The 27,401-nt window shown below is 54.2% G+C and overlaps 1 protein-coding gene across 4 annotated transcripts in view; it reads left to right on the top strand.

Moving 5' to 3' along the window:
- Positions 1–27,401, top strand: part of relt (RELT TNF receptor) — a 124,471-nt gene that overhangs the window by 66,376 nt on the left and 30,694 nt on the right. For all 4 annotated transcript variants that reach the window (XM_072477123.1, XM_072477122.1, XM_072477121.1 and 1 more), the window contains 3 exons: positions 5,092–5,337; positions 23,960–24,046; positions 26,095–26,194. In XM_072477123.1, the coding sequence (XP_072333224.1) occupies positions 5,092–5,337; positions 23,960–24,046; positions 26,095–26,194 (433 nt within the window). The remainder of the gene's footprint in view (positions 1–5,091; positions 5,338–23,959; positions 24,047–26,094; positions 26,195–27,401) is intronic.

The raw sequence follows: 27,401 nt of genomic DNA on the forward strand, positions 1-27,401 counted from the left end.
GTTGGCTCATTTTCATAATTAGCATTTCATTTGGATATCCCCACACAGTGTCTCCTGACACTTCTGGTGAGGGTGGGGGGTGCTCCTCCTACCCAATATCCCGCAGTTGGATGGCAAAAATGTACCCCGACAGGCATACCTTTAGACCACGATCTTTAAAGACTGATTGTAGATGATCTTTTTTTTGTTGAGAAAATGTTATTGAAGGCATTTTAAATCTATACATAATCACAAAAGCCAACCCATGGCAACATGTAACAAAACATGCAACATGCAACAAACCCTGCACCGCCCCCCCCCCCCCCCCCAACACACACACACACACACACTCAGCTCACCACCACCCCGGCACCCTTGAGGCGATCTTTGAAATACATTTTTAAATCTCCGCTGAGCTGTTACCATGTTATCTCATTGCAGTCTGTGATGCAGCTGGATTATAATTGTACAGAGATATCAATCCATGGCTTGCTACTGCTGGGAGGTCTGGGGGTGCAGTGGGCAGCATCCCTGCCTATGAGCTAGGGGCTCCGGATTCGAATTCCACCCGAGGACCTGACAGCCAAGGAAAGTGCGTTCACAGTGCGGTCAAACCGATTGATTGTGTCAACCTGCAAATCCTTCCATACACCCAATAGTTGGTGGTAAGCGTGAGAGAGACTCCTGACGCTCGATGTGGAGTGTAGCCCTCTCAAGATATAAGCTCCTGGTGGCAGACTACTGACCTGTTCCAGAATTGAATAGCTATGGAGACAAACAAAAGTCTGCCTTGGTGTTCCGCTAGGTGCGGGAAGAAAATTGGAATTGATATTGCTGCTTCACTAACTGTAAACCACACCAACGGCTCAAAAGAAAATTTGGTTGTATGATGAGGTCACGGAAAGATCAGTGTAGTGATTGAATCACCTGGACCAGGAATCCAGAAAATGCAAGTTAAATCGCATCACAGCAGAGAATTTGAAACCTGTTTTTTGTTTGAAACTTTGGAAGGGTCATCAGATTTGAATTGGTAACTCTACTTTTCTCTCTCCAAACATGCCGCTAACCCACTGAATGCTTCCAGCATTTTCCGGTTTTTATTACTGTATCAACAATCTGGCACTTCCGTGTCCATTCACCCACTATGAACTTTGAACCAATAAACCGTACAGTAACAATATGACATGTAAGAAAGGCTATTTTTAAAAACTATCATTCGTAACTTCTACTTTCATAAAAAAACTTTTGTGCTACAAGCCAATAAAAGTGTCAATGATCCACACACATTAAAGTATCAATAGCAGAAACAGCAAGCACATGACACCTTGTTATCTTGTGTAAACAAACATTGTGTAATTGACAGAATTACTCAGCATGCAAGAGCTGTTAAGAAAGCAATGTTTCCTCTGAGCTACAGATGTTTCATAGAATACTGGATATCTGGGCTCTCAGAGAAGCATACATGATGAGGCATGATGATAGTTGCAGGATTTTGACCCGCTAACGGTGGGGGACAGCCTTTGATGAATCAGGAGGCAAGTTACTTTCCGCTGAATTCCCAGTCTCCGAATCGCTATTTATTTATCCGGCCAGTCCAGTTCAGTTTCATGTCATCCCTAGGATGTTGATGGTGGGGTATTCAGCGATTTTAATGACATTGAAATGGTTAAATTGCTTGAAAAATGGCAAGTAACTCCCCACATTTTTGCTTACAGGTGCATTTTGTTGAGTGGAGATAAAACATTTAAACTAGAGACTTTGAATATGCTTTCCCCGATACAGTCTTTTAAAAAAAAAAATTTATTAAAGGTTTTCATAACATATCAACAACAAAATGAGAAAAAGAAAAGGACCCCAACAGGGTTAAGTACAAAACACTATCTAGAAAAGCAACCCCCCATAGCACCCCCCCCCCCCCCCCCCGTACATAAATAATAAATTAACATTAACACCCCGACTTAGCACAACAGGTATATACACCCCCTCAGACCCTTCAGTGTAAATAACAAAAACAATAATAAAGTAACCCCCCCCCATCGAGCTGCTGCTGCCATTGACCAATGTCTATCGTTCTGCCAGGAAGTCTAAGAACGGTTGCCACCGCCTAAAGAACCCTTGTACCAACCCTCTCAAGGCGAATTTCACCCTCTCCAATTTAATGAACCCTGCCATATCGCTGATCCAGGATTACACGCTTGGGGGCCTCGCATCTTTCCACTGAAGGAGAATCCTTCGCCGGGCTACCAGGGACGCAAAGGCCAGAATTCCGGCCTCTTTCCCCTCCTGCACTCCTGGCTCCTCTGCCACCCCAAATATTGCGAGCCCCCAGTCCGGTTTGACCCTGGATCCTGCGACGCTCGACACCGTCCTCGCTACTTCCCGTCCACAAACAGGTCCCCCAACTTTCGTATCCCTGCGCTGTGCCACCCCGAAAACCCTCCACCTGTTCTTCCTGGGGCGAACCGGTGGTTCCCCCATAATGGGGTCCACGCCGAGGCCCCAACTTCCCCCCTGTGCCGCCTCCACTGCCCCCAAATTTTGAGGGCAGCCACCACCACCGGGCTCGTGGTATACCTCCTTGGAGGGAGCGGCAGCGGCGCCTTTGCCTGCGCCCCCAGACTCATACCCACACAAGACGCCGTCTCCAGCCTCTTCCATGCAGCCCCTTCCCCCTCCATCACCCACTTGCGCACCATCGTCGCATTGGCGGCCCAGTAGTACCCACAGAGGTTGGGCAGTGCCAGTCCCCCCCTATCTCTACTCCGGTCCAGGAACACCCTTCTCACCCTCGGAGTCCCTCGCGCCCACACAAACCCCTTTATACTCCTGTTAACCCGCCTGAAAAAAGCCTTCGGGATAAACACGGGGAGGCACTGGAACAGGAATAAAAACTTTGGGAGCACCGTCAGTTTGATTGACTGCACCCGACCCGCCAAGGACAGCGGCAACGCGTCCCACCTCTTGAACTCCTCCATTTGCTCCACCAGCCTTGTAAAATTAAGCCTATGCAGGGCCCCCCAGCTCCTGGCCACCTGGCCCCCCAAATACCTGAAGCTCCTCTCCACCTTTTTTAGTGGGAGCTTGCCAATCCCCCTCTCCTGGTCCCCTGGATGAACTACGAACAGCTCACTCTTCCCCATGTTGAGCTTGTACCCTGAAAAGTCCCCGAATTCCCTAAGAATCCTCATTACCTCCGGCATTCCTCCCACCGGGTCCGCCACATACAGCAGCAGGTCGTCCGCATAAAGTGACACCCTATGCTCCTCCCCACCCCGCACCAACCCCCTCCAGTTCCTTGACTCCCTCAGTGCCATAGCCAGGGGTTCAATCACCAGTGCGAAGAGCGGGGGGGACAAGGGACACCCCTGTCTCGTCCCTCGGTGCAGCCGAAAATACTCGGACCTCCTCCTGTTTGTGGCCACTCTCGCCATCGGGACCTCATACAACAGCCTAACCCACCTGACAAACCCCTCCCCAAACCCGAACCTCTTCAGCACCTCCCACAGGTACCCCCACTCTACCCTATCGACGGCTTTCTCAGCGTCCATCGCCACCACTATCTCCGCCTCCCCCTCCCTCGCCGGCATCATGATAACGTTCAAAAGCCTCCGCACATTTGCGTTCAACTGTCCCCCCTTCACAATACCCCGTTTGGTCTTCATGGATGATCTGCGGCACACAATCCTCAATCCTCGTGGCCAAGACCTTCGCCAGCACCTTGGCATCTACATTTAGCAAGGAAATTGGTCTGTAAGACCCACATTGCAGGGGATCCTTGTCCCGCTTCAGGATCAAGTGGTAAGTACCTCCCTTGCCTCATTAAAGGTCCTGACTAACAGCAGGCCCAACAGGTCCATATATATTTTATAGAATTCGACCGGGAAACCGTCCGGCCCTGGTGCCTTCCCCGCCTGCATGCTTCCTATCCCTTTGATCAGCTCCTCCAGCCCAATCGGGGCTCCCAATCCCGCCACCAGTCCCTCTTCCACCTTTGGAAACCTCAATTGGTCCAGGAAGCGGCCCATCCCCCCTTCCTCCCGTGGGGGCTCGGATCGGTACAATTCCTTGTAAAAGTTCCTGAAGACCCCATTGATGCCAACCCCACTCCGTACCACACTCCCTCCCCTGTCTTTAACTCCCCTGATCTCCCGAGCTGCATCCCGCTTCCGAAGCTGATGCGCCAGCATCCGGCTTGCCTTTTCCCCATACTCGTAAATCGCCCCCTGGGCCTTCCTCCACTGCACCTCCGCCTTCTTGGTGGTCACCAGGTCGAATTTGGCCTGGAGGCTACGCCTCTTTCTCAACAATCCTTCCTTGGGCTCCTCCGCATACCTCCTGTCTACCCTCACCATCTCCCCCACCAGCCTCTCCTCCCCCCCCGCTCCCTCCGCTCCTTGTGGGCCCTAATGGAGATCAGCTCTCCCCTAACCACCGCCTTCAGCGCCTCCCATACCATCCCCACTCGGACCTCCGCATTATCGTTGGTCTCCAAGTACCTCTCTATACTTCCTCGGATCCGCTCGCTCACCTCCTCGTCCGCCAGCAGCCCCACCTCCAAGCGCCACAGCGGACGCTGGTCCCTCTCCTCCCCCATCTCCAAGTCCACCCCATGCGGGGCGTGGTCCGAAATGGCTATTGCCGAATACTCGGTATCCTCTACTCTCACTATCAGCGTCCTACTCAAAATGAAAAAGTCGATTCGGGAATAAGCCTTATGGACATGTGAGAAGAATTAAAATTCCCTAGCCCCCGGCCTTGCAAATCTCCAAGGGTCCACCCCTCCCATCTGGTCCATAAGCCCCCTCAGCACTCTAGCCGCCGCCGGCTTCCTACCCGTCCTAGACCTGGAGCGATCCAGTGCCGGATCCAGCACCGTGTTAAAGTCTCCCCCCATTATCAGGCCCCCCACTTCCAAGTCTGGGACCCGATACAGTCTTATAGACGACAGGTATACAACATCCAACATTTCCTATAATTGGAACCATAGCTGGGTGATTAAATGAAAACATTTATTCTGTATAAAATAATCTAAAAATTAATTGCACAAACCTATTATCTCAATGTGAGCCGTCAAATAAAATCCACACTAAACATTTTTTTTGCTTCTGTTAGGTGTTTATTCCCGATTTTTGCGCGTGGCAAGGGATCTCCAGACTACACATCAAGAAGACATTTCAAAATTTCCCAACAAAAGCAAGAAGGGGACAGAAGAAGAAAAGCACACTGAGTACGCTGTACTTGCATTGGTTCCTGTCTTCTGCATTGTTGGATTGCTTGGCATTCTTGTGTGCAACTTCCTGAAGAAGAAGGGATACCGTTGCACGTCGGAAAAGGAGGCTGATGAGGCGAGCTCCACTGGTAAAAAAAAAAATCTTGAGTGTAGCTTTTCTCTGTACCCCATTTTGCTTGATTTCATTGACTGTGGTAGATATATGGGCAAAGAGATTTGTAGACGTGGCACCTATTTTGCAGTACCAGCAATGCTGCTGGCAGCGCTGGCCACTGCTGGTACTGCAGCGAGGCCAAGAAGGCGATGTTCAGTGATGGACTCAGATCTCCAGGTAAGTCCGGGATCTTGATGGACATAGATTGACAGGCCCCAATGAAGTGTGTTGGGTCGGGGTGGGGGAGGGGGGGGGAATGTCGACAGGGCAGACGGGAGGGTAGACACGAGGAGGGAAAGTTGAGGTCGAGGGCCTGCAATTGGCACCGAGGACTCCCCAAAAAGACACCCCACCATCTTTTCACCGGCCTGCAGCCCACAGGATCAAACCTGCAGGGCTGTACTTTGGGTGCAAGCCTCCCATTGGCATTAATTTCCCATTTAAGGGCCTAAATCTGGTCATGGAGGGACGGCCCCTGAATTTGGCCATGGGTGGCCCCAATTCCAACCCCCCCTCGCACACTCCTCCCTCCATTATAAAATTGGAGCGGGATGAATTGGGCATGGGCTAGGTATTCTGTCGAAGGTATGCCGTCCTATTACTGCTTTCCTGCCTGCGAGTGGCCTGTAAAATCAACAGCAATGTCACTATTTCTGAGTTAGTAACGATAAAAATTACCTACTTTTAAAAAAATGTTTGAAGTGAACGTTGGTGCAGCAATTGGTGCACAAGGTGGGAATCAACCACAGTGAGGAATCAAACGGTCTCCAGAGTTTGCACTTACATTCCCGGTTACTGCTTTGTTTCCTCGCTTTATCTTTTGCCGTTCTATTTTTCTCACCGATCCTCCTCTGCGTCCCTCTTTTCACATTCTCCTAATTTGTTGCTCTTTTCTTGTTTACTTGCCTCTGTTCTACCAATCTGACTGCTTGAGCTTGAGCAACTAAATCTAGGCATTTTCTTTTTCGATTTAAGCTGTCCTTCGCACTGAGGCCAATTATACAGGAATTAAGATCAGCTAACCCACTGGGGATCAAGTATTGATCTCAGCACCTTGCCGTTGTGCCAGCTCAGAAGCGCTACATGGTGGTTCGTTGACCCACATTGTTGTCTGAGAACACTGGGTGAGATCTTGCTCATGCAGGCACAGAATCTGTCCACTTCAGTGAATTTCCCAAACTCAGTTTGCCAGGTGGCTTACAAGCTATCGACCCTGACAGATTTTTTTTCCCGGGAGTATTTATTCAATTGCACAGATATTTTTGCAGAAAACGTTTACAGTTGTTATGCAATGTCCCCAGGGTTGGAAGTAATCCTGGGCCAATGATGTGCACATTCCTTGGCGACGGGACCAGTGATCACAAAACCTTTCATTTCTCCTTTGCTATTTACTATCATCCCTGCATTGTCTTCAAAGAAGAAGAAGGCTCCAGACTCGATCTAACGCCCGCAACCCACCGGAATCGGGATGGCACACGGCCGGTAGATCCCGGGAGAGGCTTCTCAGTGTAGATACGCGAAGTGTGGCCACGGCCGGACGTACCCCGCCGGGGGCTGAATAAAATACGTTAGATAGCAGGAAAGACCCCGCTAAGGCCTCCCAGAACGGACTGGGTCTTTAGTTCAATTGCGAGCGTCTTGTCTCCTGAATGCTTTCTGCTGTTGTGTCACCACAGGTTTTACTTTTCAGTGGGTTTCATTGTACGTGTGCATTAGTATACTGGTTTGGATTCACATAACTTCCTACCCCTGCCCTGTTTCAGTGCTGTTACTGTATTAATCTACTTATTTTAAAGGGGTTAACAGCTGCATTAAAACAGTGTAGACAGGAATTTAGTGCAGTCTGCTGAGAAATAGCACAAAACTGACCTTACGACTGAGGAAACGTGAGTAGTACCGATCAAAATAGCATTAAGAAAATCGATTCCGTTTGAAATTATAATTGAATTTCAAACATAGACAGCGGGGTTTTCCGTTTCGGTGTTGATGCTGGGACGGATTCGGTGGACTTCTATTGTCGCCTTCGTGAAGCAATTTAGGATGTGTTAATGGTATAGCACCAGCGCCACGTGGAACACGATCGACTCCAATTAAAAGCGGTGTCCGATTCGCCGGGGTCGGGATTGACACTCGAGAGGCTGACAAGCTGCAGCCGCGATTAGCGCTCCACTCAGCCACCAAGATGGCAGCACGGAGAGCAGCACCCCGGTTTGCAGACGACGAACTGGAGACCCTGCTGGACGACGTGGAGGAGAGGCAGTTACCCAGTACCCCGGGGTGGGAAAGAGGCTGCCACCTACTGCCATACACCGGGCCTGGGCGCAGGTGGCAGAGGCCATGAGCGCCAATGGGCCCCACCGCAAGGACCGGACAGCAGTGCCAGAAACGCCAGCACCACCTCCTTAGGACGGCCAGGGTGAGCAGGCATTACTGTGCCCCTCGCACCAACCCCTGTCCCAAACATCCGTAACCCCCGCCCCCCAGGAGATGGCAGCCCACAACCGCTGTGAGAGAGAGAAGGCCGGAGGGGGACCGTCGGACCTGCGGCCCTTCACAGCAGCGGAGCAGCGGAGACTGGACCTGGTCGGTGGGCCCGGAGAGAGGGTAGTCACCGAGCGGAGGTTGGCATCGGGCGATCAAGTGCGACCCAGCTGCGTTGTAGTTTGCCGGCACGACCTCCCCAACTGCCCCCTCACCACTCTCTCACCACACCCCCTCACCATACCCTCACTACCACCACCACCCCAACCCGTGATCCAATCATGCGTCATGTCTTGCAGGATCACCTGCGACAAGGCGGGCCTTTCTGGTGCCCCCACCCACGACCTCAACCCCAAGCGGATTCCAGCGAAGAGGAAGCGACGCATAGTGAGAAGACCCCCCCCCCCAAACGCCAGTCTGCGACATTCCGGAGAGACATTGACTTCCCATCTCAGCCGTCTCCAACATCCTCCACTATCCCAGAGACACTCACCGTGTTTGGGCATGTTAGTGAAGAGGCTGCTGGGGCACCATCTGGTGCACACCACACATGTACTGCGGCACATCAGGTGGAGGTAGGAACCCCCGAGGAGGTGGACGAGGCTTGGCATTCATCTCTCTCCTCCAGCACGTCACCCCTCTGCTGCGCGATGTTGTGGACGACGCAGCAGGCCATCATGATGTAGGCCACCCTCCCAGTGCTATACTGGAGGGCCCCTCCAGAGCGGTCCAGGTACCTGAACAGCATCTTCAGGATGCCGAAGCACCCCTCAGTCATGTCCCTGGTCGGAGCATGGGCATCATTGTAGCGGGTCTCAGAATCGATGGCCTTCGGATAGGTGTCATCAGCCACGACTGCAGCAGATAACCCTGTCACCCACGAGCCAACGCCTCACCGGGAATGCCCCTCAAAGGTGTCAGGAACCATCGAGTGTGCCAGGATGAAGGAGTTGTGCATACTGCCCGGGTATCGGGTGCAGACATGCACGATGTGCAGCTCATGGTCACACCCCAGCTGCACGTTCATCGAGTGGAACCCCTTTTGGTTTGTGAAGAGCGACCTATCATGGGTCGGTGCTCACAGGCCAACATGTGTCCCGTCAATCACTTCCTGTACCTGGGGCATCCCGGCAATGGTGGTGAAGCTCACTGCCCAGGTATCCTGGTGGGCTCGGTCCACATTGAATTTGACATATCACAGAATCATAGAATTTACAGTGCAGAAGGAGGCCATTCGGCCCATCGAGTCTGCACCGGCTCTTGGAAAGAGCACTCTACCTAAGGTCAACACCTGCACCTTATCCCCATAACCCAGTAACCCCACCCAACACTAAGGGCAATTTTGTACACTAAGGACAATTTATCATGGGCAATCCACCTAACCTGCATGTCTTTGGACAGTGGGGGGAGCACCCGGAGGAAACCCACGCACACACGGGGAGGATGTGCAGATTCCGCACAGACAGTGACCCAAGCCGGAATCGAACCTGGGACCCTGGAGCTGTGAAACAATTGTGCTAACCACCATGCTACCGTGCTACCGACTGGGCATAGAGGGCCTCCATTATGGCACGGATGCACTTGTGCACCGAGGTCTGCGAGATCCCAGACTGGTCCCCACTCAGTGCCAGGGACAACCCCATGTTGTAAAAGTTCAAGGCGTCCATCACCTTGACGGCCAGAGGGAGCGGGTGTCCTTTCCCATATCCGTGCGGTGCCAGGTTTGCCATGATCTGGCAGATATGTCGCACTGTCCCCATGCTCAGCCGGTGTCTTCACCAGCATGCCCGGTCCGGCAGGTCCTCGAATGACAGGCGCTGCCAGTACACCTGAGGCCTCATGTGGCACCTCCTTCCCACATCCTCCTCAGCCTCTATCCTCATCGGCTGGCTCTTGTTCCTGTGGGGCAGGCTCTGCTCCAGAGGAACAAGAGCCGGCCGGTGATGATGGAGTGCTGCGGCGGCCAGGATGAAGGCTACCATTCTTGGTTGGATTCTGAAGTCAATTGTCTGCAGGGGTGAAAGGCAGACATGTTAGCATGGCGCGTACCCCCGTCCTCAACCAGGTCCACCAGGCTACAAGGTGGCCCCGGCCTGCACTTCAGCCCTTGCAAATCCCCCTTCCCAGCCCTTCCTCCCATCCTCAGACCTACCTCCAGCCGTTCCCCCGGCCGCACCTCTGGCCCCATTGGTGCCCGACTCCGCGGGGCCCCTGGCCCCAGCACCCAACCCTGCCGGCAGCGGTACCGGTGGATGGCGCTACCTATGCCATCAGTAAGCTCTGTAGCCCCTGTCCAGCACCTGCATTTAGGGGTTACCGTGCGTGTTGCGCTTGTGTGGGCCACGTGATGCCCACCCCACACTGGTCCGGTCGTTGGGGGGGGGGGGGGGGGGGGGGTTAGTCTGCGTAACCACAGGCCACAGCGGACGGTCAGTGGGGTGCTCAGCAAGATTGCTGCCTTGCAGTCGCAGCAATGGCGGTCCACGCCTGGACACCCCGGTCCTGGGGGATGGGTCACCCTGACGCCACGGCCCATCCCGTAGTCTTCCCCCCCGCTACTCACCCCTGGCCCTGGCAGGCACTCCTCCCCCCATACACAGCCACTCCCCCCCCCCCCCCTGGCCCTGGCAGACACCCCACCCCCCCTCCCCTCCTCCCCCTCCTCTCTTACTCAGCAGCCACTGTGCCTGTTTCCCGACCTGGCAGAGGTGGAGCATTATGGGAGCTCCAGAGAGTACTGGATCAGGCCCGTCAATGATATGCGAACGGCATTTACTCATTTCAGCTCACGTGCGATTCTCCGCCCAATTGCGTTTCCTGATTCCGGCGTCGCTCGACGGAACATCCTGCCCAGGATATGGGAACTACATAATCTGTCAGTTAGCATCTGTATAGTGAAAAGGACAAGGTCATGTTTTGGGTGTAAACCTTTCATCTGAACTGAAAACTATAAGGTAAACAAGCATTTTTTGCAAATTAGAGAGAGGTTTGTAGAGATTTGGTTACACAGAAGGCTGTTTGAATGCTTTAACCACAGGGAGTGGTTCATCTTTTGAGATGTTTGAAGCAGGGGAAGATAAAAAGATGTTGGTGAAGCAACAGAGCAGTGGGGTTTGTTTCAGCAAAGAGCCACCACAGTGACCAAGACCTTCTCTGTGCTGGCAACTTGCATGATTATATCAGCGAGAAAAGGGAGAGTTCCGTCAAAATTAAGGATCTTCTTTTGTTATTTTGTGGTTGTGTGTTACCAGCGTGAGGCAGCACCCCTCGGGGCGGAGGGGAGAAGGGTGAAGCTGGTGACGTCAAGGTACGACTGCTTCAACTCGCAACACTCATTCCCAGGCCAAATATGTGTTTAGGGAACTGCTAGAACACTTTCACAATGACAAATTAAGAATGACAAACGTACATACAATACCCCACACCTTGGTATACGCTGTTATCTATGATTGGGCAACAGTGCAGCGTTCAAAATTACTGGATGCAGCCAGACTTCTTGGCAATGGTTCAGAACTTTACCGGCTGGATTAACACATGAGGCCCCAGTTTTTAAATTTGCGACTTGATAACTTAGGGCCAGTCAGCAGAATCTTGTTGTGGCGTTGGGTGTCTTGTCTGTTGGCGAGAGACCCATGCTACCTCTTTGCGGGAAGGCCTACTGAGACACACCCCAATCAGACAGTGGCAAAGTCACCCGCGGGCGACCTTGGGATTAAATCCCCATGACGGAAGTCCCACCAAGCGAGAGCTGCCGGCCGCTCAGAGGCCAGCTGAGGAGGCCGTGGTTGCTGCTGGAAACACACTGCCGTCCCCTCGCATGAGTCCCATGATCACCCTGGACCCAGGCTACAGGTAGGTAATGTAGGGCGTTTTCACAGGGCGAGTTTGCCAACAGAAGGGGGCAGTGGCAGGGAGATGGCTCTCAGTGAGCCATCCTCATTCCTGATGTCCAGCCTCTTGGTCAGACACAGAATGCCTTTAATTGAGGGACCCCCATTTCCCGCCCCACAAATCTCATACCACAAATCCCCCACCCCTGGAGGTGTCAAGCTGGCCGCACAGTTGCACACTGCATGGCAACAGGCCCACCTGCCACTGCGTTGACACCAGTGATCTTGGAATGAGATCCTTCTGTGGTGATTAATTTGCCATTTAAGGGCCTGAATTGGTGGAGGGGTTCAGGGCTGCTGCAACCCTATCTAATTACATACACTTACCACCTCCAAGTTTGCTACTGACAAGAGCACAAGATTCCACCCAATGTTGTTAGAAATGCATGTGCACAGGCGGCGCAGTGGTCGCCCTGCTGCCTCACAGCGCCGAGGACCCGGGTTCGATCCCGGCCCTGGGTCACTATCCGTGTGGGGTTTGCACATTCTCCCTGTGTTTGCGTGGGTCTCACCCCTACAACCCAAAGATGTGCAGGGTAGGTGGATTGGCCACACTAAATTGCCCCTTAATAGAAAGGGATGCAGCGTAAACATTTTGTGATTGAGCAGAGATGGACTTACAATGAAACACACAGCACGGGCCAATGGGGGGTCCCCAAACTGAGAGGTGGCTACGTGTGTCCCCAAAAGTATAATTCCGGCGCTGTTGCTACGTCTTCAGAGAGGCGAGGAGGAGGCGCTGGCCAACAGCCATTGAGGGGAGCAGCGTGGCGACTCTTCACTCCAGGCCAAGGCTGAGGAGGGCGGGCAGGCTACCAACCAAAAAGACCAGAGACAAACCAGGCCAGAAAACCAGCAGAAGCAGCAAGGCAGCTGGCCAGTAACACACGTTACTCATGCCTCAGGGAATGTAGGAGCAGCAGCCAGTGTGAATGGGGCAGCCCGGCCAGAACCAGAGGCTAGGGCTGAAAGTGAGAGGGCTGGGCTGGGTAACAACTGGACCACGCAGCGAGGGCAGGACTCTGGGTTTCTGTGCCTTGCATTATTTGAGCTGAGGGTGAGCAGAGTCAGGAGGGCGTTGGCGTCATTATGGATGGGGCTCGTCATCATTGTGCATGGGGCTCAATGCCATTGTGGGTGTGCTCAATGTCACTGTGGGCGGGGCTCAACATCATTGTAGATAGTGCTCGTCATCATTGTGCGTGGGGCCCGATGCCATTATGGGTTGGCTCATTGTCATTGTGGGCGGGGCTCAATGCCACTGGGACGGAACTCGACATCATTGTTGCCAATGTTTGACGTCATTGGGGCGGGCTGCTATGCCACCGGGGGGTGGGGCATGACGTTGGGATCCTGCAAAGAGGGAGAGAACGGAGCCGCAAAAATAAGTCCGCCTCAGTGATTGAGAATTGTGGCAGCACGGTGGCACAGTGGGTTAGCACTGCGGCCTCACGGACCCGAGGTCCCAGGTTCGATCCCGGTAGCCATTGAACTGTAGCCTATCTTTAATAGAGGATGTGAACAATTTAGGTTAAAAGAATGTTCTTCTTGAACACAAATATTGACAATTTATCCATGATGCAACGTGACCAAAGCAATTGAAGAACATTTTTCAATTTGATTGGGAGAAGTGAAACCCTGGGCGTCATTCTCCGACCCCCCAGAGGGTCGGAGAATGGCCGTTGGCCGCCGTGAATCCCGCCCCCGCCGGTTGCCGAAGTCTCCGAAGGGAGAAAAGTCGGCGGGGCGTTAATGGCGCCGCTGCCGCGGAGAGTGTCACGGGTCTGCGCAAGGCAGCCGATTTTCGGCCTGCCGATATTCTCCCTTCCGGATGGGCCGAAGTCCCGTCGATGTGATGACCGTTCACGTCGACGTGAATCAAACCTCCTTTTCATCGGCTCTGGGCAGGCAATGGCGTGGCCGCAGTCTGATTGCGTGAGGAGAGGTGTGTCTCGGGTTGTGTGTGTGTGTGTGCGGCGGGGGGGGGGGGGGTGGTTAGAGTAGGCTGGGCTCCGGGGGAGTGCCGGGAGGGGGTCCGTGCCGGGGTGGAGGTTGGGGGGGGGTCCGTGCCGGGGTGGAGGTTGGGCGTTGGGGGGGGGTCCGTGCTGGGGTGGAGGTTGGGGGGGGTCCGTGCTGGGGTGGAGGTTGGGGGGGGGTCCGTGCCGTGCCAGGGTGGAGGTTGGGGGGGGGGGTCTGTGCTGGGGTGGAGGTTGGTGGGGGGGTCCGTGCCGGGGTGGAGGTTGGGGGGGGGTCCGTGCTGGGGTGGAGGTGGGGGGGGGGTCCGTGCCGTGCCGGGGTGGAGGTTGGGGGGGGTCCGTGCTGGGGTGGAGGTTGGGGGGGGTCCATGCCGTGCCGGGGTGGAGGTTGGGGGTTGGGGGGGGTCCGTGCTGGGGTGGAGGTTGGGGAGGGGTCCGTGCTGGGGTGAAGGTTGGGGGGGGGTCCGTGCCGTGCCGGGGTGGAGGTTGGGGGGGGTCCGTGCCGTGCCGGGGTGGAGGTTGGGGGTTGGGGGGGGTCCGTGCTGGGGTGGAGGTTGGGGGGGGTTCCGTGCCGTGCCGGGGTGGAGGTTGGGGGTTGGGGGGGTCCGTGCTGGGGTGGAGGTTGGGGGGGGGGGGTCCGTGCTGGGGTGGAGGTTGGGGGGGAGTCCGTGCCGTGCCGGGGTGGAGGTTGGGGGGGGATCCGTGCTGGGGTGGAGGTTGGGGGGGGGGTCCGTGCCGGGGTGGAGGTTGGGGGGGGGATCCGTGCTGGGGTGGAGGTTGGGGGGGGGTCCGTGCTGGGGTGGAGGTTGGGGGGGGGTCCGTGCCGTGCCGGGGTGGAGGTTGGGGGGGGTCCGTGCCGTGCCGGGGTGGAGGTTGGGGGTTGGGGGGGGTCCGTGCTGGGGTGGAGGTTGGGGGGGGTTCCGTGCCGTGCCGGGGTGGAGGTTGGGGGTTGGGGGGGTCCGTGCTGGGGTGGAGGTTGGGGGGGGGGGTCCGTGCTGGGGTGGAGGTTGGGGGGGAGTCCGTGCCGTGCCGGGGTGGAGGTTGGGGGGGGATCCGTGCTGGGGTGGAGGTTGGGGGGGGTTCCGTGCCGGGGTGGAGGTTGGGGGGGGGATCCGTGCTGGGGTGGAGGTTGGGGGGGGGGTCCGTGCCGTGCCGGGGTGGAGGTTGGGGGGGGTCCGTGCCGTGCCGGGGTGGAGGTTGGGGGGGGGGTCCGTGCCGAGGAGGGGGATGGGAGGGCAAGTGGGTTGGTCCACCTGGCCAGGTGCCAGCCTCCAACAGTTGGACCCATGCGGTCCATGCCACCTGGCTGGGGGGAGGTGGGGATATGGGCAATGATGACATGTCGTCGTTCCCCTCCCCCCCCACCAGGCCGTCATGTTTTCAGATCATCCAGCGATGTTGGCCGCCGTGGTGGCAGCCGCTCATGTCTATGTTGCCCTGGATGAGGAGGAGCGTGCCAGAGAGGCGGCGCAGGCTGCCGCAGAGGGGCAGGCGGCAGCCGCCCAGGCTGGAGGGACACCTGACCGACAGGACGAGGAGGGGGAGGAGGACGTCGCGGCCCCATGGCAACGGAGGCACCCGAGGGCGCCCCGTGTGTACCGGCCCCGGCAGTCATACCAGGACCTCACGGACCGGGAATGCAGGAGGAGACTCCGGATGAGCCGGGAAACCGTGGCACACATCTGCCACCTGCTGGCACACCGGTCACCGCGTGGCACTGGCGGGGGACACCCTCTCCCCGTGTCCGTCAAGGTTACGGTGGCCCTGAACTTTTATGCAACGGGGTCATTCCAGGCACCGAGTGGGGACCTGTCCGGCATATCGCAGACATTGGTGCACCGGTGCATCCGGGCAGTGACAGATGCCCTATATGCCATGGCGCACCGCTACATCCGCTTCCCCGTGGACCGGGCCAGCCAAGATGCCCGGGCCGTGGGCCTCTCTGCCGTGGCCGGGTTCCCCATGGTCCAGGGCGCGATCGATGGGATGCACGTCGCCGTGCGGCCACCTGCAGATAACAGGGCCGTGTTCACTAATAGGAAGGGGACCTATTCGATGAACGTACAGGTGGTCTGCGACCACCGCATGATGATCCTGCACGTCTGCGCCCGTCACCCAGGCAGTGTACACGACTCATTCGTGTTGTCGCGGTCATCCATCCCCGGCATGTATGAGGGACGCCATTCCCGGCTGAGGGGCTGGTTGCTGGGCGACAGGGGCTACCCATTGCGATCGTGGCTGATGACGCCTATACGGAGGCCACGCAATGAGGCGGAGAACCGCTACAATGATGCCCATGTAGCGACAAGGGGAGTGATCGAGAGGTGCTTTGGCGTGCTGAAGATGCGTTTCAGGTGCCTGGACCTCTCTGGGGGCGCCCTCCAGTATCGGTCAGATAGGGTCGGCCGCATCATTGTGGTGTGCTGCGTCCTGCACAACATAGCCCAGCAGAGGGGCGATGTGCCGCAGGCAGAGGAGGGCGGAGTGGAGGAGCAGCAGGAAGAGGCCCAGTCCTCCCCAGATGAGGGGGATGGGGGCAATGGTCAGGGTAGACGGGGTAGACACAGGCGGGTGGCTGTCCACCGTTACCGGCTGGCCCAGCGGGCACGGGACAGACTGATAGACGCCCGCTTCACTGACTAGATGGGCGTGGGAATCGGGTAGTATGGCCACAGACCGCACACCATGGCAACAGCCGACCACCCACACCCCCCACCCATCCACCCACCCAGCACCCTCACCCCCCTCCCCAACCCCACCCACCCCACCCGCATGCACACATCCCCCCCCCCCCCCCCCCCCCCCCCCCCATTGCCGATCCACCTGCGGCACAACGAGCCGGGCTCACACATTTGCGGGTGGACGCATGTCTATCGCAGGCCATGGAGGATGATGACAACCCGCCCTGCGATGAGCTCCTGGCTCTACATCGTTGGACTATGTCTGACCCATGGCCACAGTACCACCATCCACCCGGACCATCCCTGCATGCGGCTGTGACACTGCAGCGCACGGTCCCATCCTCTGCCCGGGGGATGTTGATGGCGGCCCAGGGGGAAGGGGGCAGACTCACCTGGGGCTGAGGTAAGACCACCCCTCACACACACACTTGCGCTCAACGTACATGACACCCCCGCACACTTTGGACAGAGCACAAAGGCAGCTTCGGTAGGTGTAACATTGACTTTAATAACCAAAGGAGTTCATGCAAGTGCCCTAGCCCCTAAAACTCATCTGTGCCCTGCACCCGTGCCAACTTACTCAGTGTCTAATTGTTTGGCCTTACGGGCCCTTTGACTACGTCTACGTGGTTCCCCAGACGGTACAGCAGAACTGGAGGTGGACTCCTGTGATTCCTGCCCTCTGACACTGGATTCCTTTGGCGGCCGTTTCCTGGGGCGTCCTGGCCTAGATGGGCCAGGCTGCGGCCCGGGCGACTGGGATGGCGAGCTGCCAGCCTGTCCTGCCCTTTGCCCACCCGATGCACCTGGGACGGAAGGGGGGGAGTCCGAGGTGTCGCGGTGTACTGGGACCTCCCCTACAGAGGGAGCCGGGACGGACCACACCACCTCCCCCTCCGTCGGGGTGCCCGATGGCCCCCAGGCCTCTACATGGGTGGGGGATGCGAACGGACTGGCCATCCGACGCCCCCCTAACATCTGGCGCTGCCAGTCCTGGAGGCCCGTGCTGGTATCGACAGGGGTCTGCAGGTTTGCAGCCATGGAGCCCAGGGGGTTGGCAAACCCTGTCTGTGACAGTGCGACGTCGGCTCGCACATGGCCACTGGCGCCGATGCCCTCAGCGATGGCCTGCAGAGACTGGGCCATGGCCTGCTGAGACTGGGCCATGGCCTGCAGAGACTGGGCCATGGCCTGCTGAGACTGGGCCATGGCCTGCAGAGACTGGGCCATGGCCTGCAGAGACTGGGCTATGGCGTTGAGCGCCTCTGCTTTCTGGCGCTGGCACTGGCTCATGGCCTCCTGTGAGAGGGCAGCCATTTCCTGGGCCACAGACGCCACCTGCACGGAAGGCCCCAGGCCTCGCAAACCGTTCCCCATGTCTGACACCGTCGCACCCATTGCCTCCACCGCGGACGCCACCCGTGCGGTGTCAGCCTGGGTGGCACGCATGACCGGCACCACTCCCAGCTCCTGGACGCGGGTGGACTCCTCCACCTGCGACCGCAGCCGCCGCAAGCCACCCATCACCCTCTTCGCTCGTCTCCGGGTCGGTGGTTGCATCGGATCTATGTGTGGGTGTGGTAACTGCAGGAACACGGGATCCATCTGGGCGGCAGATGTTCGCTTGGGCTGGGCTGCCCTCCGACCGCCCGGTCCCTCTGCAGCTCCTACCTCCACCTGCTGTACCGGGACGGCTGTGTTGTGCGCACCAGTGAGTGTACCAGACGCCTCATCACTAAAGTGCCCAACCGAGGTGAGTGTTTCTGCGATGGTGGAGGGTGTTGGTGACAGCAGTGGCGTTGTGTCGTGCTCTTCGTCCCACTCTGAGTCCATGGCACTTTGGGGTGGGGGTTCGTTTCCACCCACCCACTCTGAGTCACTGTCCGGTATTTTGTCTTCCTGGGTAGTGCTGTCCCGGGTAGGGGTGTCCTGGGTAGTGCTGTCCCGGGTAGGGGTGTCCCGGGTAGGGGTGTCCTGGGTAGTGGTGTCCTGGGTAGTGGTGTCCTGGGTAGTGGTGTCCTGGGTAGTGGTGTCCTGGATAGTGGTGTCCTGGCTCGGATGTGACAGGGGACTGTGGCTGCCCCCCTCGTCGCTGGGTGGTCGCTCCCGCACGTGACGGGGGTGTCGTCTCCCTGTTGCTCCAGGTCTCTCCGTCTCCCGTGGTTGCGAGGGGCATCCTGCGGGCGTCGCATGCTGGAGGGTCCGGGTCTCTCCGTCTCCCGTGGTCTCCGAGGGGCATCCTGCGGGCGTCGCATGCTGGAGGGTCCGGGTCTCTCCGTCTCCTGTGGTCTCCGAGGGGCATCCTGCGGGCGTCGCATGCTGGAGGGTGCGGGTCTCTCCGTCTCCTGTGGTCTCCGAGGGGCATCCTGCGGGCAGTGTGCATCTGCGGGGATGGGTGCCTGGACGTTTGGTCCTGCGATACACAATGAAGCATGCATGGTTAGACATCAGGCAGTGATCAGGTGATACGGGGGAGGGGGATATAGGGGAGGGGGGGTATGGGGACTGGCTGTCGGTGGCTCACTCGCTAGTACGCCCCCGACCTCTACATCAGCAACCTCCCGGTCCTCAGGTCCGCCAGCCAGTTCCAGGGCCCTTTCCTCGTGTACGGTCAGTGACATCTCATCAGCGGGCCCTCCTCCAGTCCTCACATGCTCCCTATTGTTGTGTGCGCGCTTCTCCTGTGGGGGGGGGGGGGGCAGGGGTAAAAGGCAACAGTGTTAGGCAGGTATATGAATGCACGCCATCGGTTGCGCGTGCATTGCAGAGGTTAAGGTTAGGGCTGGATTCACTTGGGGATATGGGGGATATGGGGTATATGGGGGTGGGGGGGATATGGGGGAGGGGGGTATGGGGGAGGGGGGATATGGGGGAGGGGGGATATGGGGGAGGGGGATATGGGGGAGGGGGGGATATGGGGGATATGGGGGAGGGGGGATATGGGGTATATGGGGGTGGAGGGGATATGGGGGGGATATGGGGGATATGGGGGAGGGGGGATATGGGGGATATGGGGGAGGGGGGATATGGGGTATATGGGGGTGGGGGGATATGGGGGATATGGGGGACGGGGGATATGGGGGAGGGGGGATATGGGGGAGGGGGGATATGGGGAGGGGGGATATGGGGGAGGGGGGATATGGGGGATATGGGGGAGGGGGGATATGGGGGATATGGGGGAGGGGGGATATGGGGGATATGGGGGAGGGGGGATATGGGGGAGGGGGGATATGGGGGAGGGGGGATATGGGGAGGCTCACCCTGCCTGCTCTGACGAGGTCGTTCACCTTCTTGTGGCACTGGGTGCCTGTCCGTGGTGTCAGGGCCACAGCGGTGATGGCCTCTGCCACGTCCCTCCACAGACGCTGGCTGTGGCGTGGGGCAACTCTGCGGCCGTGCCCGGGATACAGGGCGTCCCTCCTCTGCTCCACCGTGTCCAGGAGCGCCTCCACATCGCGTGACTCGAACCTCGGGGCTGAGCGACAGCCAGCCATCTAGTCGGGTGTTGCGGTCGGGTGTTGCGGTCGGGTGGGGGGGAGCAGCGCGGCCTTATGAGCCGTCACGCCGTGCAGCGCGTATGACGCTGCACGGCGTGAACCACTGCGCAAGCGCGGATCCCGTTACGTCGCTGCTAGCCCATTTCGGGCCGGAGACTATCGACCCATTTTTCCGACGTGACGCAAGTCGGATTTGCGCCGTTTTTTGCGTCGATCGGCGGACTTTCCGCCGATAACGGAGAATTTCGCCCCCTGTATTAATTCTGTCAAATTCCCATTGTGTACTCGCGCAAACCTAAGATATTCCAAGGTCACAATGGAGTAAACAGAATGTTGAACCCCCAGGGTATTATGGCATTGCGTCCCAGGTTTGATCCCGGCTCTGGATCGCTGTCCGTGTGGAGTTTGCACACTCTCCCCGTGTTTGCGTGGGTTTCGCCCCACAACCCAAAAATGTGCAAGTTAGGTGGATTGGCCATGCTAAATTGCCCCTTAATTGGAAAAAATGAATTGGATACACTAAATTTTTAAAAAAGTGATTGAGAATTGATTTGCTAAAAGAAAAGAAATAAGGTGGAGTATTTATGGCCCCCTGATAAAGAAGCAAATGGTAAATTACTCCATTCCTTGGCCATTTTAGTATTGATTTAAAATCCTCCTCTCATACATGAAAGCTTCAAGAATGCTGATAACATCAAAAGAATGATACAACTGAAAAGCTGTTCTGAAGGTCCCCTGTCCACCATCCACAACCAGCCTTTCAGCTCCCTGTTCACAGGAAATCCTGAAGCTTGATTTAAAGGCTTGATTTAAATATTTTGGTGAGTCTCTCCCTCCTGTACTGTTGCTGCTTTAAGTGCTGCTTCTGGCTGAACCATCAACTCTTGTCGACATGCAAGATCAAAGGATGAGAAGGTGCACAGCTCCCTCCTCCGCTGGGAGCAAACCTGAGCAACGGAGGGCTTGATGTGTCAGCCTGGCTGCTGGCACTGTGCACGATTGAACTGTTGCCCCTTCTCACCGTGCTGCCCAATGCTGTGAGGCTGCAGGACACAGCCAGTACCAGCAGTTCCATGAGAAGATACCACAGGAAACGTCAAGCTTTCAATCATTTAATCGCAGAAGGTAGAATTTTAGGGCCCAGTCACGGTGTGGGCAGGGCTGGAAAATGGGGCGAGCCATTCAAAAGCCCATTGACTTCGGCGGGACCGGAAAGTCCGAAGGGTGGGAGGGGCTGTAAAATTGCACCCAGAGTGTGCATACACACCAAAGACATTAAGGTGAATGGCAAAAGAACAAGAGTCAACAGGAGGAAACATTTCTTTTACACATCCGGCTTCTGGCTTCTGCATGAAAGGATAGCAGAATCTGATTCGCTTGTAATATTCAAAAGCGAATGGGGCACATATTTGATGGAAAATCCACCCTCCCACCGTGATTTAAAAAAAAAAATCACTTTTTAAAAAATTTAGTGTATCCAATTCATAAAGACTTCATAAAGATTCAGGCTCTTTGTTTTCACAATTATTCAGACTGGAATCAAAGGTTTCTAACCTGATCAGCATGGTTCAGCAAGTAATAGGAAACACATGTGTTTACTGCATAGCCCCAGTTCATGCCGCTAAGTAAAGTGATAGACAAATTAGGGCCTCAATGGTCCAGTTTTTAAATGCAGTGTATGCTGAGCTACACACACTAGGAAGAACCGGTTGCTATTTGAGGACAGTGAGGGCGATACATGTCAGCAGTCAAAACATATCAACCATGTTTTTCTTTTCCTAATAGTTATTTAATTATTAATTTGTGCCTTGCTGTGACATCTGGTACCATGATAAAATAGCTGACCATGAGGGCTGCTGGTAGCCATTGAACTGTAGCCTATCTTTAATAGAGGATGTGAACAATTTAGGTTAAAAGAATGTTCTTCTTGAACACAAATATTGACAATTTATCCATGATGCAACGTGACCAAAGCAATTGAAGAACATTTTTCAATTTGATTGGGAGAAGTGAAACCCTGTATTAATTCTGTCAAATTCCCATCCTGTACTCGCGCAACCCTAAGATATTCTTAGGTAATGGAAAATCTAATGGGGGGATAATTACTCAGTCTTGTCCAAGGTCACAATGGAGTAAACAGAATGTTGAACCCCCAGGGTATTATGGCATTGCAGCCCATGCTCAATGGGAAAATAGACAGTGTAATGTCCTTGCCAAATACATGACCTAAGGCCACTTGAGTATGACAGTAATGGAAAACTGCAGGATTCAATGATATAAGAGTGCATTACAGGAACATAGTCAACAAAGAATTTTGCCAATAGGCCAAGACGATTCTTTCCTCTCTTTCTGAAACAATTGGGAAATATCTCACTTTAGGTTCGACCCAGGCTTTTGTGTATTTCAAAGCTAGTTTTTGTTTAGAGATCCATGGCATGTGTACTGCTCTTATGGTGAGTTGCTAATCTCAGAAGGTCTCGTGGTTTTCGAATCATCGAATCGCTACAGTGCAGGAGGCCATTGTGCCGGTCTGCTGTAAGAACCCAACTGTTTGACCTTCAGTTTGGCCTTCAGAACCTGCCACCCTGGTCTGGCCTACATGTGACGCCAGTCTCACTCTGCATAGTTGTTACATTGCCCTCAGGAAACTAGGGATGGGCAGTAGGTGCTGACCTGTCAATTTTGCCTAAACCTTCAGATCAAATAGAAAATGGAAGCCAAGAATTAGTCATGCCCCTGAACCTCTCAATGACTGACCGCAGAGAACAGCATTTAATACATCCTCAACTCTACTATGGCACCAGTTCCAAGGTGCTTACTTAATCTTCAGCAGTAGCTTTTAATGTGATCTATTTAGTGCCCATATATTTGTTGCCTTCTCTTCCATCCTTGCCTGAAGGTACTGACTCCAACCGAGGTATGCTTCCATGAACATCAGTAGCCTATCTTGCTACAGTGACTCAATGTACGTTGTCCATAAATGTTGACAGGTGATTCCACGGTGAAGACTTCATGGCCAAGCCAGGTTCTGTTCTCAACGTAATTTACATTAGGATGCTTGCTGTTCAGCAGTGATTGGAGCAGAGATCCTTGTAAGTTTCATTTTTCCTCTGTAGCCCAGTGGTGCTAAGATCAATTTTAGTGCTTCTTATCTTGGTTTTAAGTGTCAGTAATGGCTTATTAGCACCTCTTGCCTCTGAGTCATGCAGTTGTGGGTTGAAGGCCAGGACTTGAGCATAACAATCGAGGCTGACGCTCCAGTACACTATTGAATAAATGCCGCACTGTTGCATTTTGGATGTGATAGTAAACCGAGGCCTACTGCCTATGGATGCAAAAGAGCCTGGGCTGGATTCTCCACTGTCGGGATTCTCCATTGAGCCGGCAGCGCACCCACGCCCGGGATTTCCTGACGGCGTGGGGCTGCCCACAAAGGGAAACCCCATTGGCCGGCTGGCGGGACGGAGAATCCCGCGGCCGGCAGGGACGCACCGCACCAGAAAACAGGAAGTTCTGAAATAATTCTTTTCAGTATCTACAAGTTGTGATCATGGTGCTCAATTACGAGGTGTTTGTTGCCATGGTGCCTGCTTCCTGACCTTCATGGTCGAAACTCCAAACAAAGAATCACATCTGGTCATGGGCCTAACCATCAAGGCCCTCATGGTCCCATGAGTGAAGCAAGGCTTTGTAGTATTGCATGAAGGCATAATATTGCTGATTTGAGCACAGCAGAATATATTTCTTGGCGGTGCGCCATTCGTTGGTGGTGGGGTTCTCTTTTCCCACTGCTTGTCAATGGGATTTCCCATTGTAGCCACTGCATGGCGCTGGGAAACCCGCGGGTGTGGGTGCACTGCAGCCGGGAACAGAGAATCCCAATGGCGGAGAATTCAGGCCATTGTATTGGGAACTCACAGGCATGTAACCATAGTTACCCAATGCAGCAAATCAGAAAATCACCCCTGAAAGTCAGACAATCAGAAAGACTCCACAGTGAACAGGTTAGCTGCTGCTAAAAGTAGTTCAATTCTGCAGGAAGTCGCTTCATTTTCTTCTTCTGTTTTACAGCTGCTATCAATGGAGATCCCTTCACATCCGATGAATCCAATGAAGACACCATTGGTGTCCTGGTACGGCTGATCACAGAGAAGAAAGGTTGGCATGCGATTATTTTATTCTGATCAATTCAAGTTGCCATGTTAGGCAGATGAGAGTTCCTAAATATTAATATAAGTTAATCTGGGTTGACTATTCAAAACTGCTCAGCTATTCAATAAGGTCATTGCTGCTCGTCTATGTCCACTCCACCGTACCAAACCTTGGGAAGCCCAACAGCTAAAGGCGAGGACTGTTGGATCCAGATGGTAAATGCTTTTCTCCTTACCTACTATATGCAGCAAAACTGCCTTGCCAAAGCCTTTCTTGGTTTGGGAGGGTTGCAATCATATCTCCTCGTCTTTTCTCCCTGTCTCTTTTATTTAATCCAATCCCATAACCCACAGAGATATCTGAGCTCCTCTAATTTTGTTATATGGCTCGTTATTATGCTTTGTTTTATAATGCTCCTGTGAAGCTGCCTGTGACATTCATTACGTTAAAGACACTACATGTTTACTTTTCCGTGCGCCGTCCTGGAGCCCAGTGCTCAGGGAAAGGGGATGAATATGCCTCTTCTTTGAACGCCTTTAAACGTCACAAGCCAGCAGCTTTCCCAGTCTCCATGGAGATGGCCTTACTGGAGGCAGCTTCCTTGCAGCAGGAGGGAGGACAATTGGAGCCACAGCCCCCTTGTTCTAGGAAGAAGTGGCTGGCCCTGCGATACCTCCCAGCTGCCTTTTCCTTCTGTGCTGCAGGACCGTCTGCCTTCCTCAGGCTGCAGAAGTCATTTCAATTTTCCTTTCGAGGGCGCCTCCATTTTGAAGCACCCTCCAGATCTCCTACCTGCCCGGGCAGTGCCCATCTCCACTGTGGGGCCACCAAGGCTCCAGGGCAGCCAGCCCTGTGATTGAACAGTGAGCATGGCAGGCACCCAATTAGGGGGCCGGCTATAGGAGAATGGCTCCTATGGTCAGGCTTCCAGCAAGTGAAGGAGCAGGACCGCAATTTGGTCCCAATGTCGGGATCCCAAATCCAGCCCTGAATCTTGACAGTCACCTGCGTGTTGATTCTCACAAAGTAAAAGACATGGGAGAGAGAAGATGAAAATTTTGTCTGTTTATCCAGTAAATAAAGATGTGTCACCTGCGTGGTAAGAAATTCCCTTGGTTGTTGTGTGCGGTAACATCATTTATGTGCTTGTGAATATTACACCTGTTCCGCATCACAAACTGTTTCTAAAAGGACATTTTTGAGATACAGGACAGAGGAAATTTTCAGGTCCCTTTTATGAGGGTCAATTTGACGGAACATTTATAGGTGCATTAGCCTTAGGTGGGAAATTCCAGTCTTGCGGTAGACGCGACCGGAAAATCCCGCCCATGATGCTGTTATAGATAGCAACCGGAGGAAAATTCCTCTTTGAATATAAAACTGAACTCCCAATGGTATTGAGTGCAGATGGGCTTGTCCATTGTGTGCAAGAACTTAAAGTCCAAACTGGCTCCCAATTCATTTGTGATGTCAACTTCAAACGATTGTGGTAACATCTCCATTCATTTCTGTGGATAATTTTTAAATGTAGTGCAGAATAGTGCAGCCAGTCCCTTCCAGTGGTGGACTTAGCCATCTGCATTTGTAGTTGAGAATCATAGAATCCCTACAGTGCTGAAGGAGGCCATTCAGCCCATCGTGTCTGCATCAGCCCTCCGAAAGAGCACCCTACCCAGGTCCACTTCCCCGCCCTATCACCATAACCTAGCCTGCAGATCCCTGGACACTGAGGTGCAATTTAGCATGGCCAATCCACCTAACCTGCACGTCTTTGGATGCTAAGGGGTAATTTAGCATATCCAATCCACCTAACCGGCACATCCTTGGACTGTGGGAGGAAACCGGATCATCCGGAGGAAACCCACGCAGACACGGGACAGTCACCCAAAGCCGTAATTGAACCCGGGCCCTTGGCGCTGTGAGGCAGCAGCGCTAATCATTGTTCCACCCATTTAATCAACACATTAGAGGTCTTCTTCCATAATCAATAGCATTAGACAATGTATGAATTCACTTCACATGCAACCAGGGTTACGTTCTCTTCTTCCCGACAGAAAATGCTGCGGCCTTGAATGAGATGTTAAAGGAGCATGAGAGGAGGGAAGGGATCACCAGAAACATGTCCGAAATTACCAACATGAATGTGGAAGAAAAGTAAGTTCTCTTTCACACACGTGCATTCAAATATGGGGTCGCAAGGTCGATTTTAACCTAACCCACCCTGGGATCTGGAGAAAACTGAGTTGGATGCCCATTTTATGTCCCAATTGATTTTACTCTTGGTTGAAATCAGCGATAGGTGATAATTATGCAGTGTTTCCAATGGGTGTCTGACCCGAACCCACCCCATTCCTATTGGGTCGATCAGATTAAAATCGGGACTGTAGAATTTTATAGCCGGGACGGAAGAATTTTATAGCCCAGCAAGAGACCATTCATCCCATCACATAAATACTAGCTGTCAGCATGAGCTATCCACTTCATCCCAATCCCATGCCCTTCTTTCCTACTGTTTAAATTAATTTCCTAACATTTATCCACTTCCTGCCAAATGGACTTTGCTTCCACTATTATTTTTGATAAGACATTTTGAAACGGATTCTCTCCCTATGGGATTCAGACCGCCTGCCCTAACAAACTTCCACTTTAAACAAATTCACTCGTTTGTTCTTTCAGTAACTATACAAGCCACGGAGAATTGTCCTTCAGAGTAAAAACGTGCTAGAGATGTAGAACCTCATTGAAATTGCCCTCCTGATGCATGTTGCTATTGTTCTGTGTCAGTCTGTCATTGTTTTGTGTGCTCATCTCCTATTGTGGATTGAATGACTTAACACATTATCCATTTGCCTCTGGGGGCCAGGGTTCAAATCCAGCCCAGTTTGATAGGATGAATGTCTTGTCTGTTGACTGATACAAAAATGCATGAGTGAGCAAAAAACAAAAACAAAGTGAGCTTGATGCATTCAGAAATGGTCTCAGGTTAAGGGATCCTCGAGGGAAGAAATTCAGGGCGTGGTTCAGCGGCCTCGTCGCACCCGACGTGGTGTCAGGAAGAGGTCATTGAATCTCGCGAGAGGCCTCTTGCGATATTTGCAACGCTCAGTGGAATCTCGCGAGTCATCACGATCTGGATCTCGCTTTCACTGGGCGTGGTCCACATCAGTGTATTTAAATTACCCTAATTGTTCATTTAAATAGATGTTTGGTGGATTCACCGCGCCCGGGACTCAAAAGCTGCTCCTGGGAGCCCTCGCCAAGGTGCCATTTAGCAGTAGTCCACACAAATGTGACCAGGCGTAACGGCACCTGGGGAGGGGTTTCCAGGCCATTGAGTAGTTGGCGACAGGGCAGGGTGGCA

Source organism: Scyliorhinus torazame, chromosome 15 (assembly GCF_047496885.1).
Source record: "Scyliorhinus torazame isolate Kashiwa2021f chromosome 15, sScyTor2.1, whole genome shotgun sequence".
Lineage (NCBI taxonomy): Eukaryota > Metazoa > Chordata > Chondrichthyes > Carcharhiniformes > Scyliorhinidae > Scyliorhinus > Scyliorhinus torazame.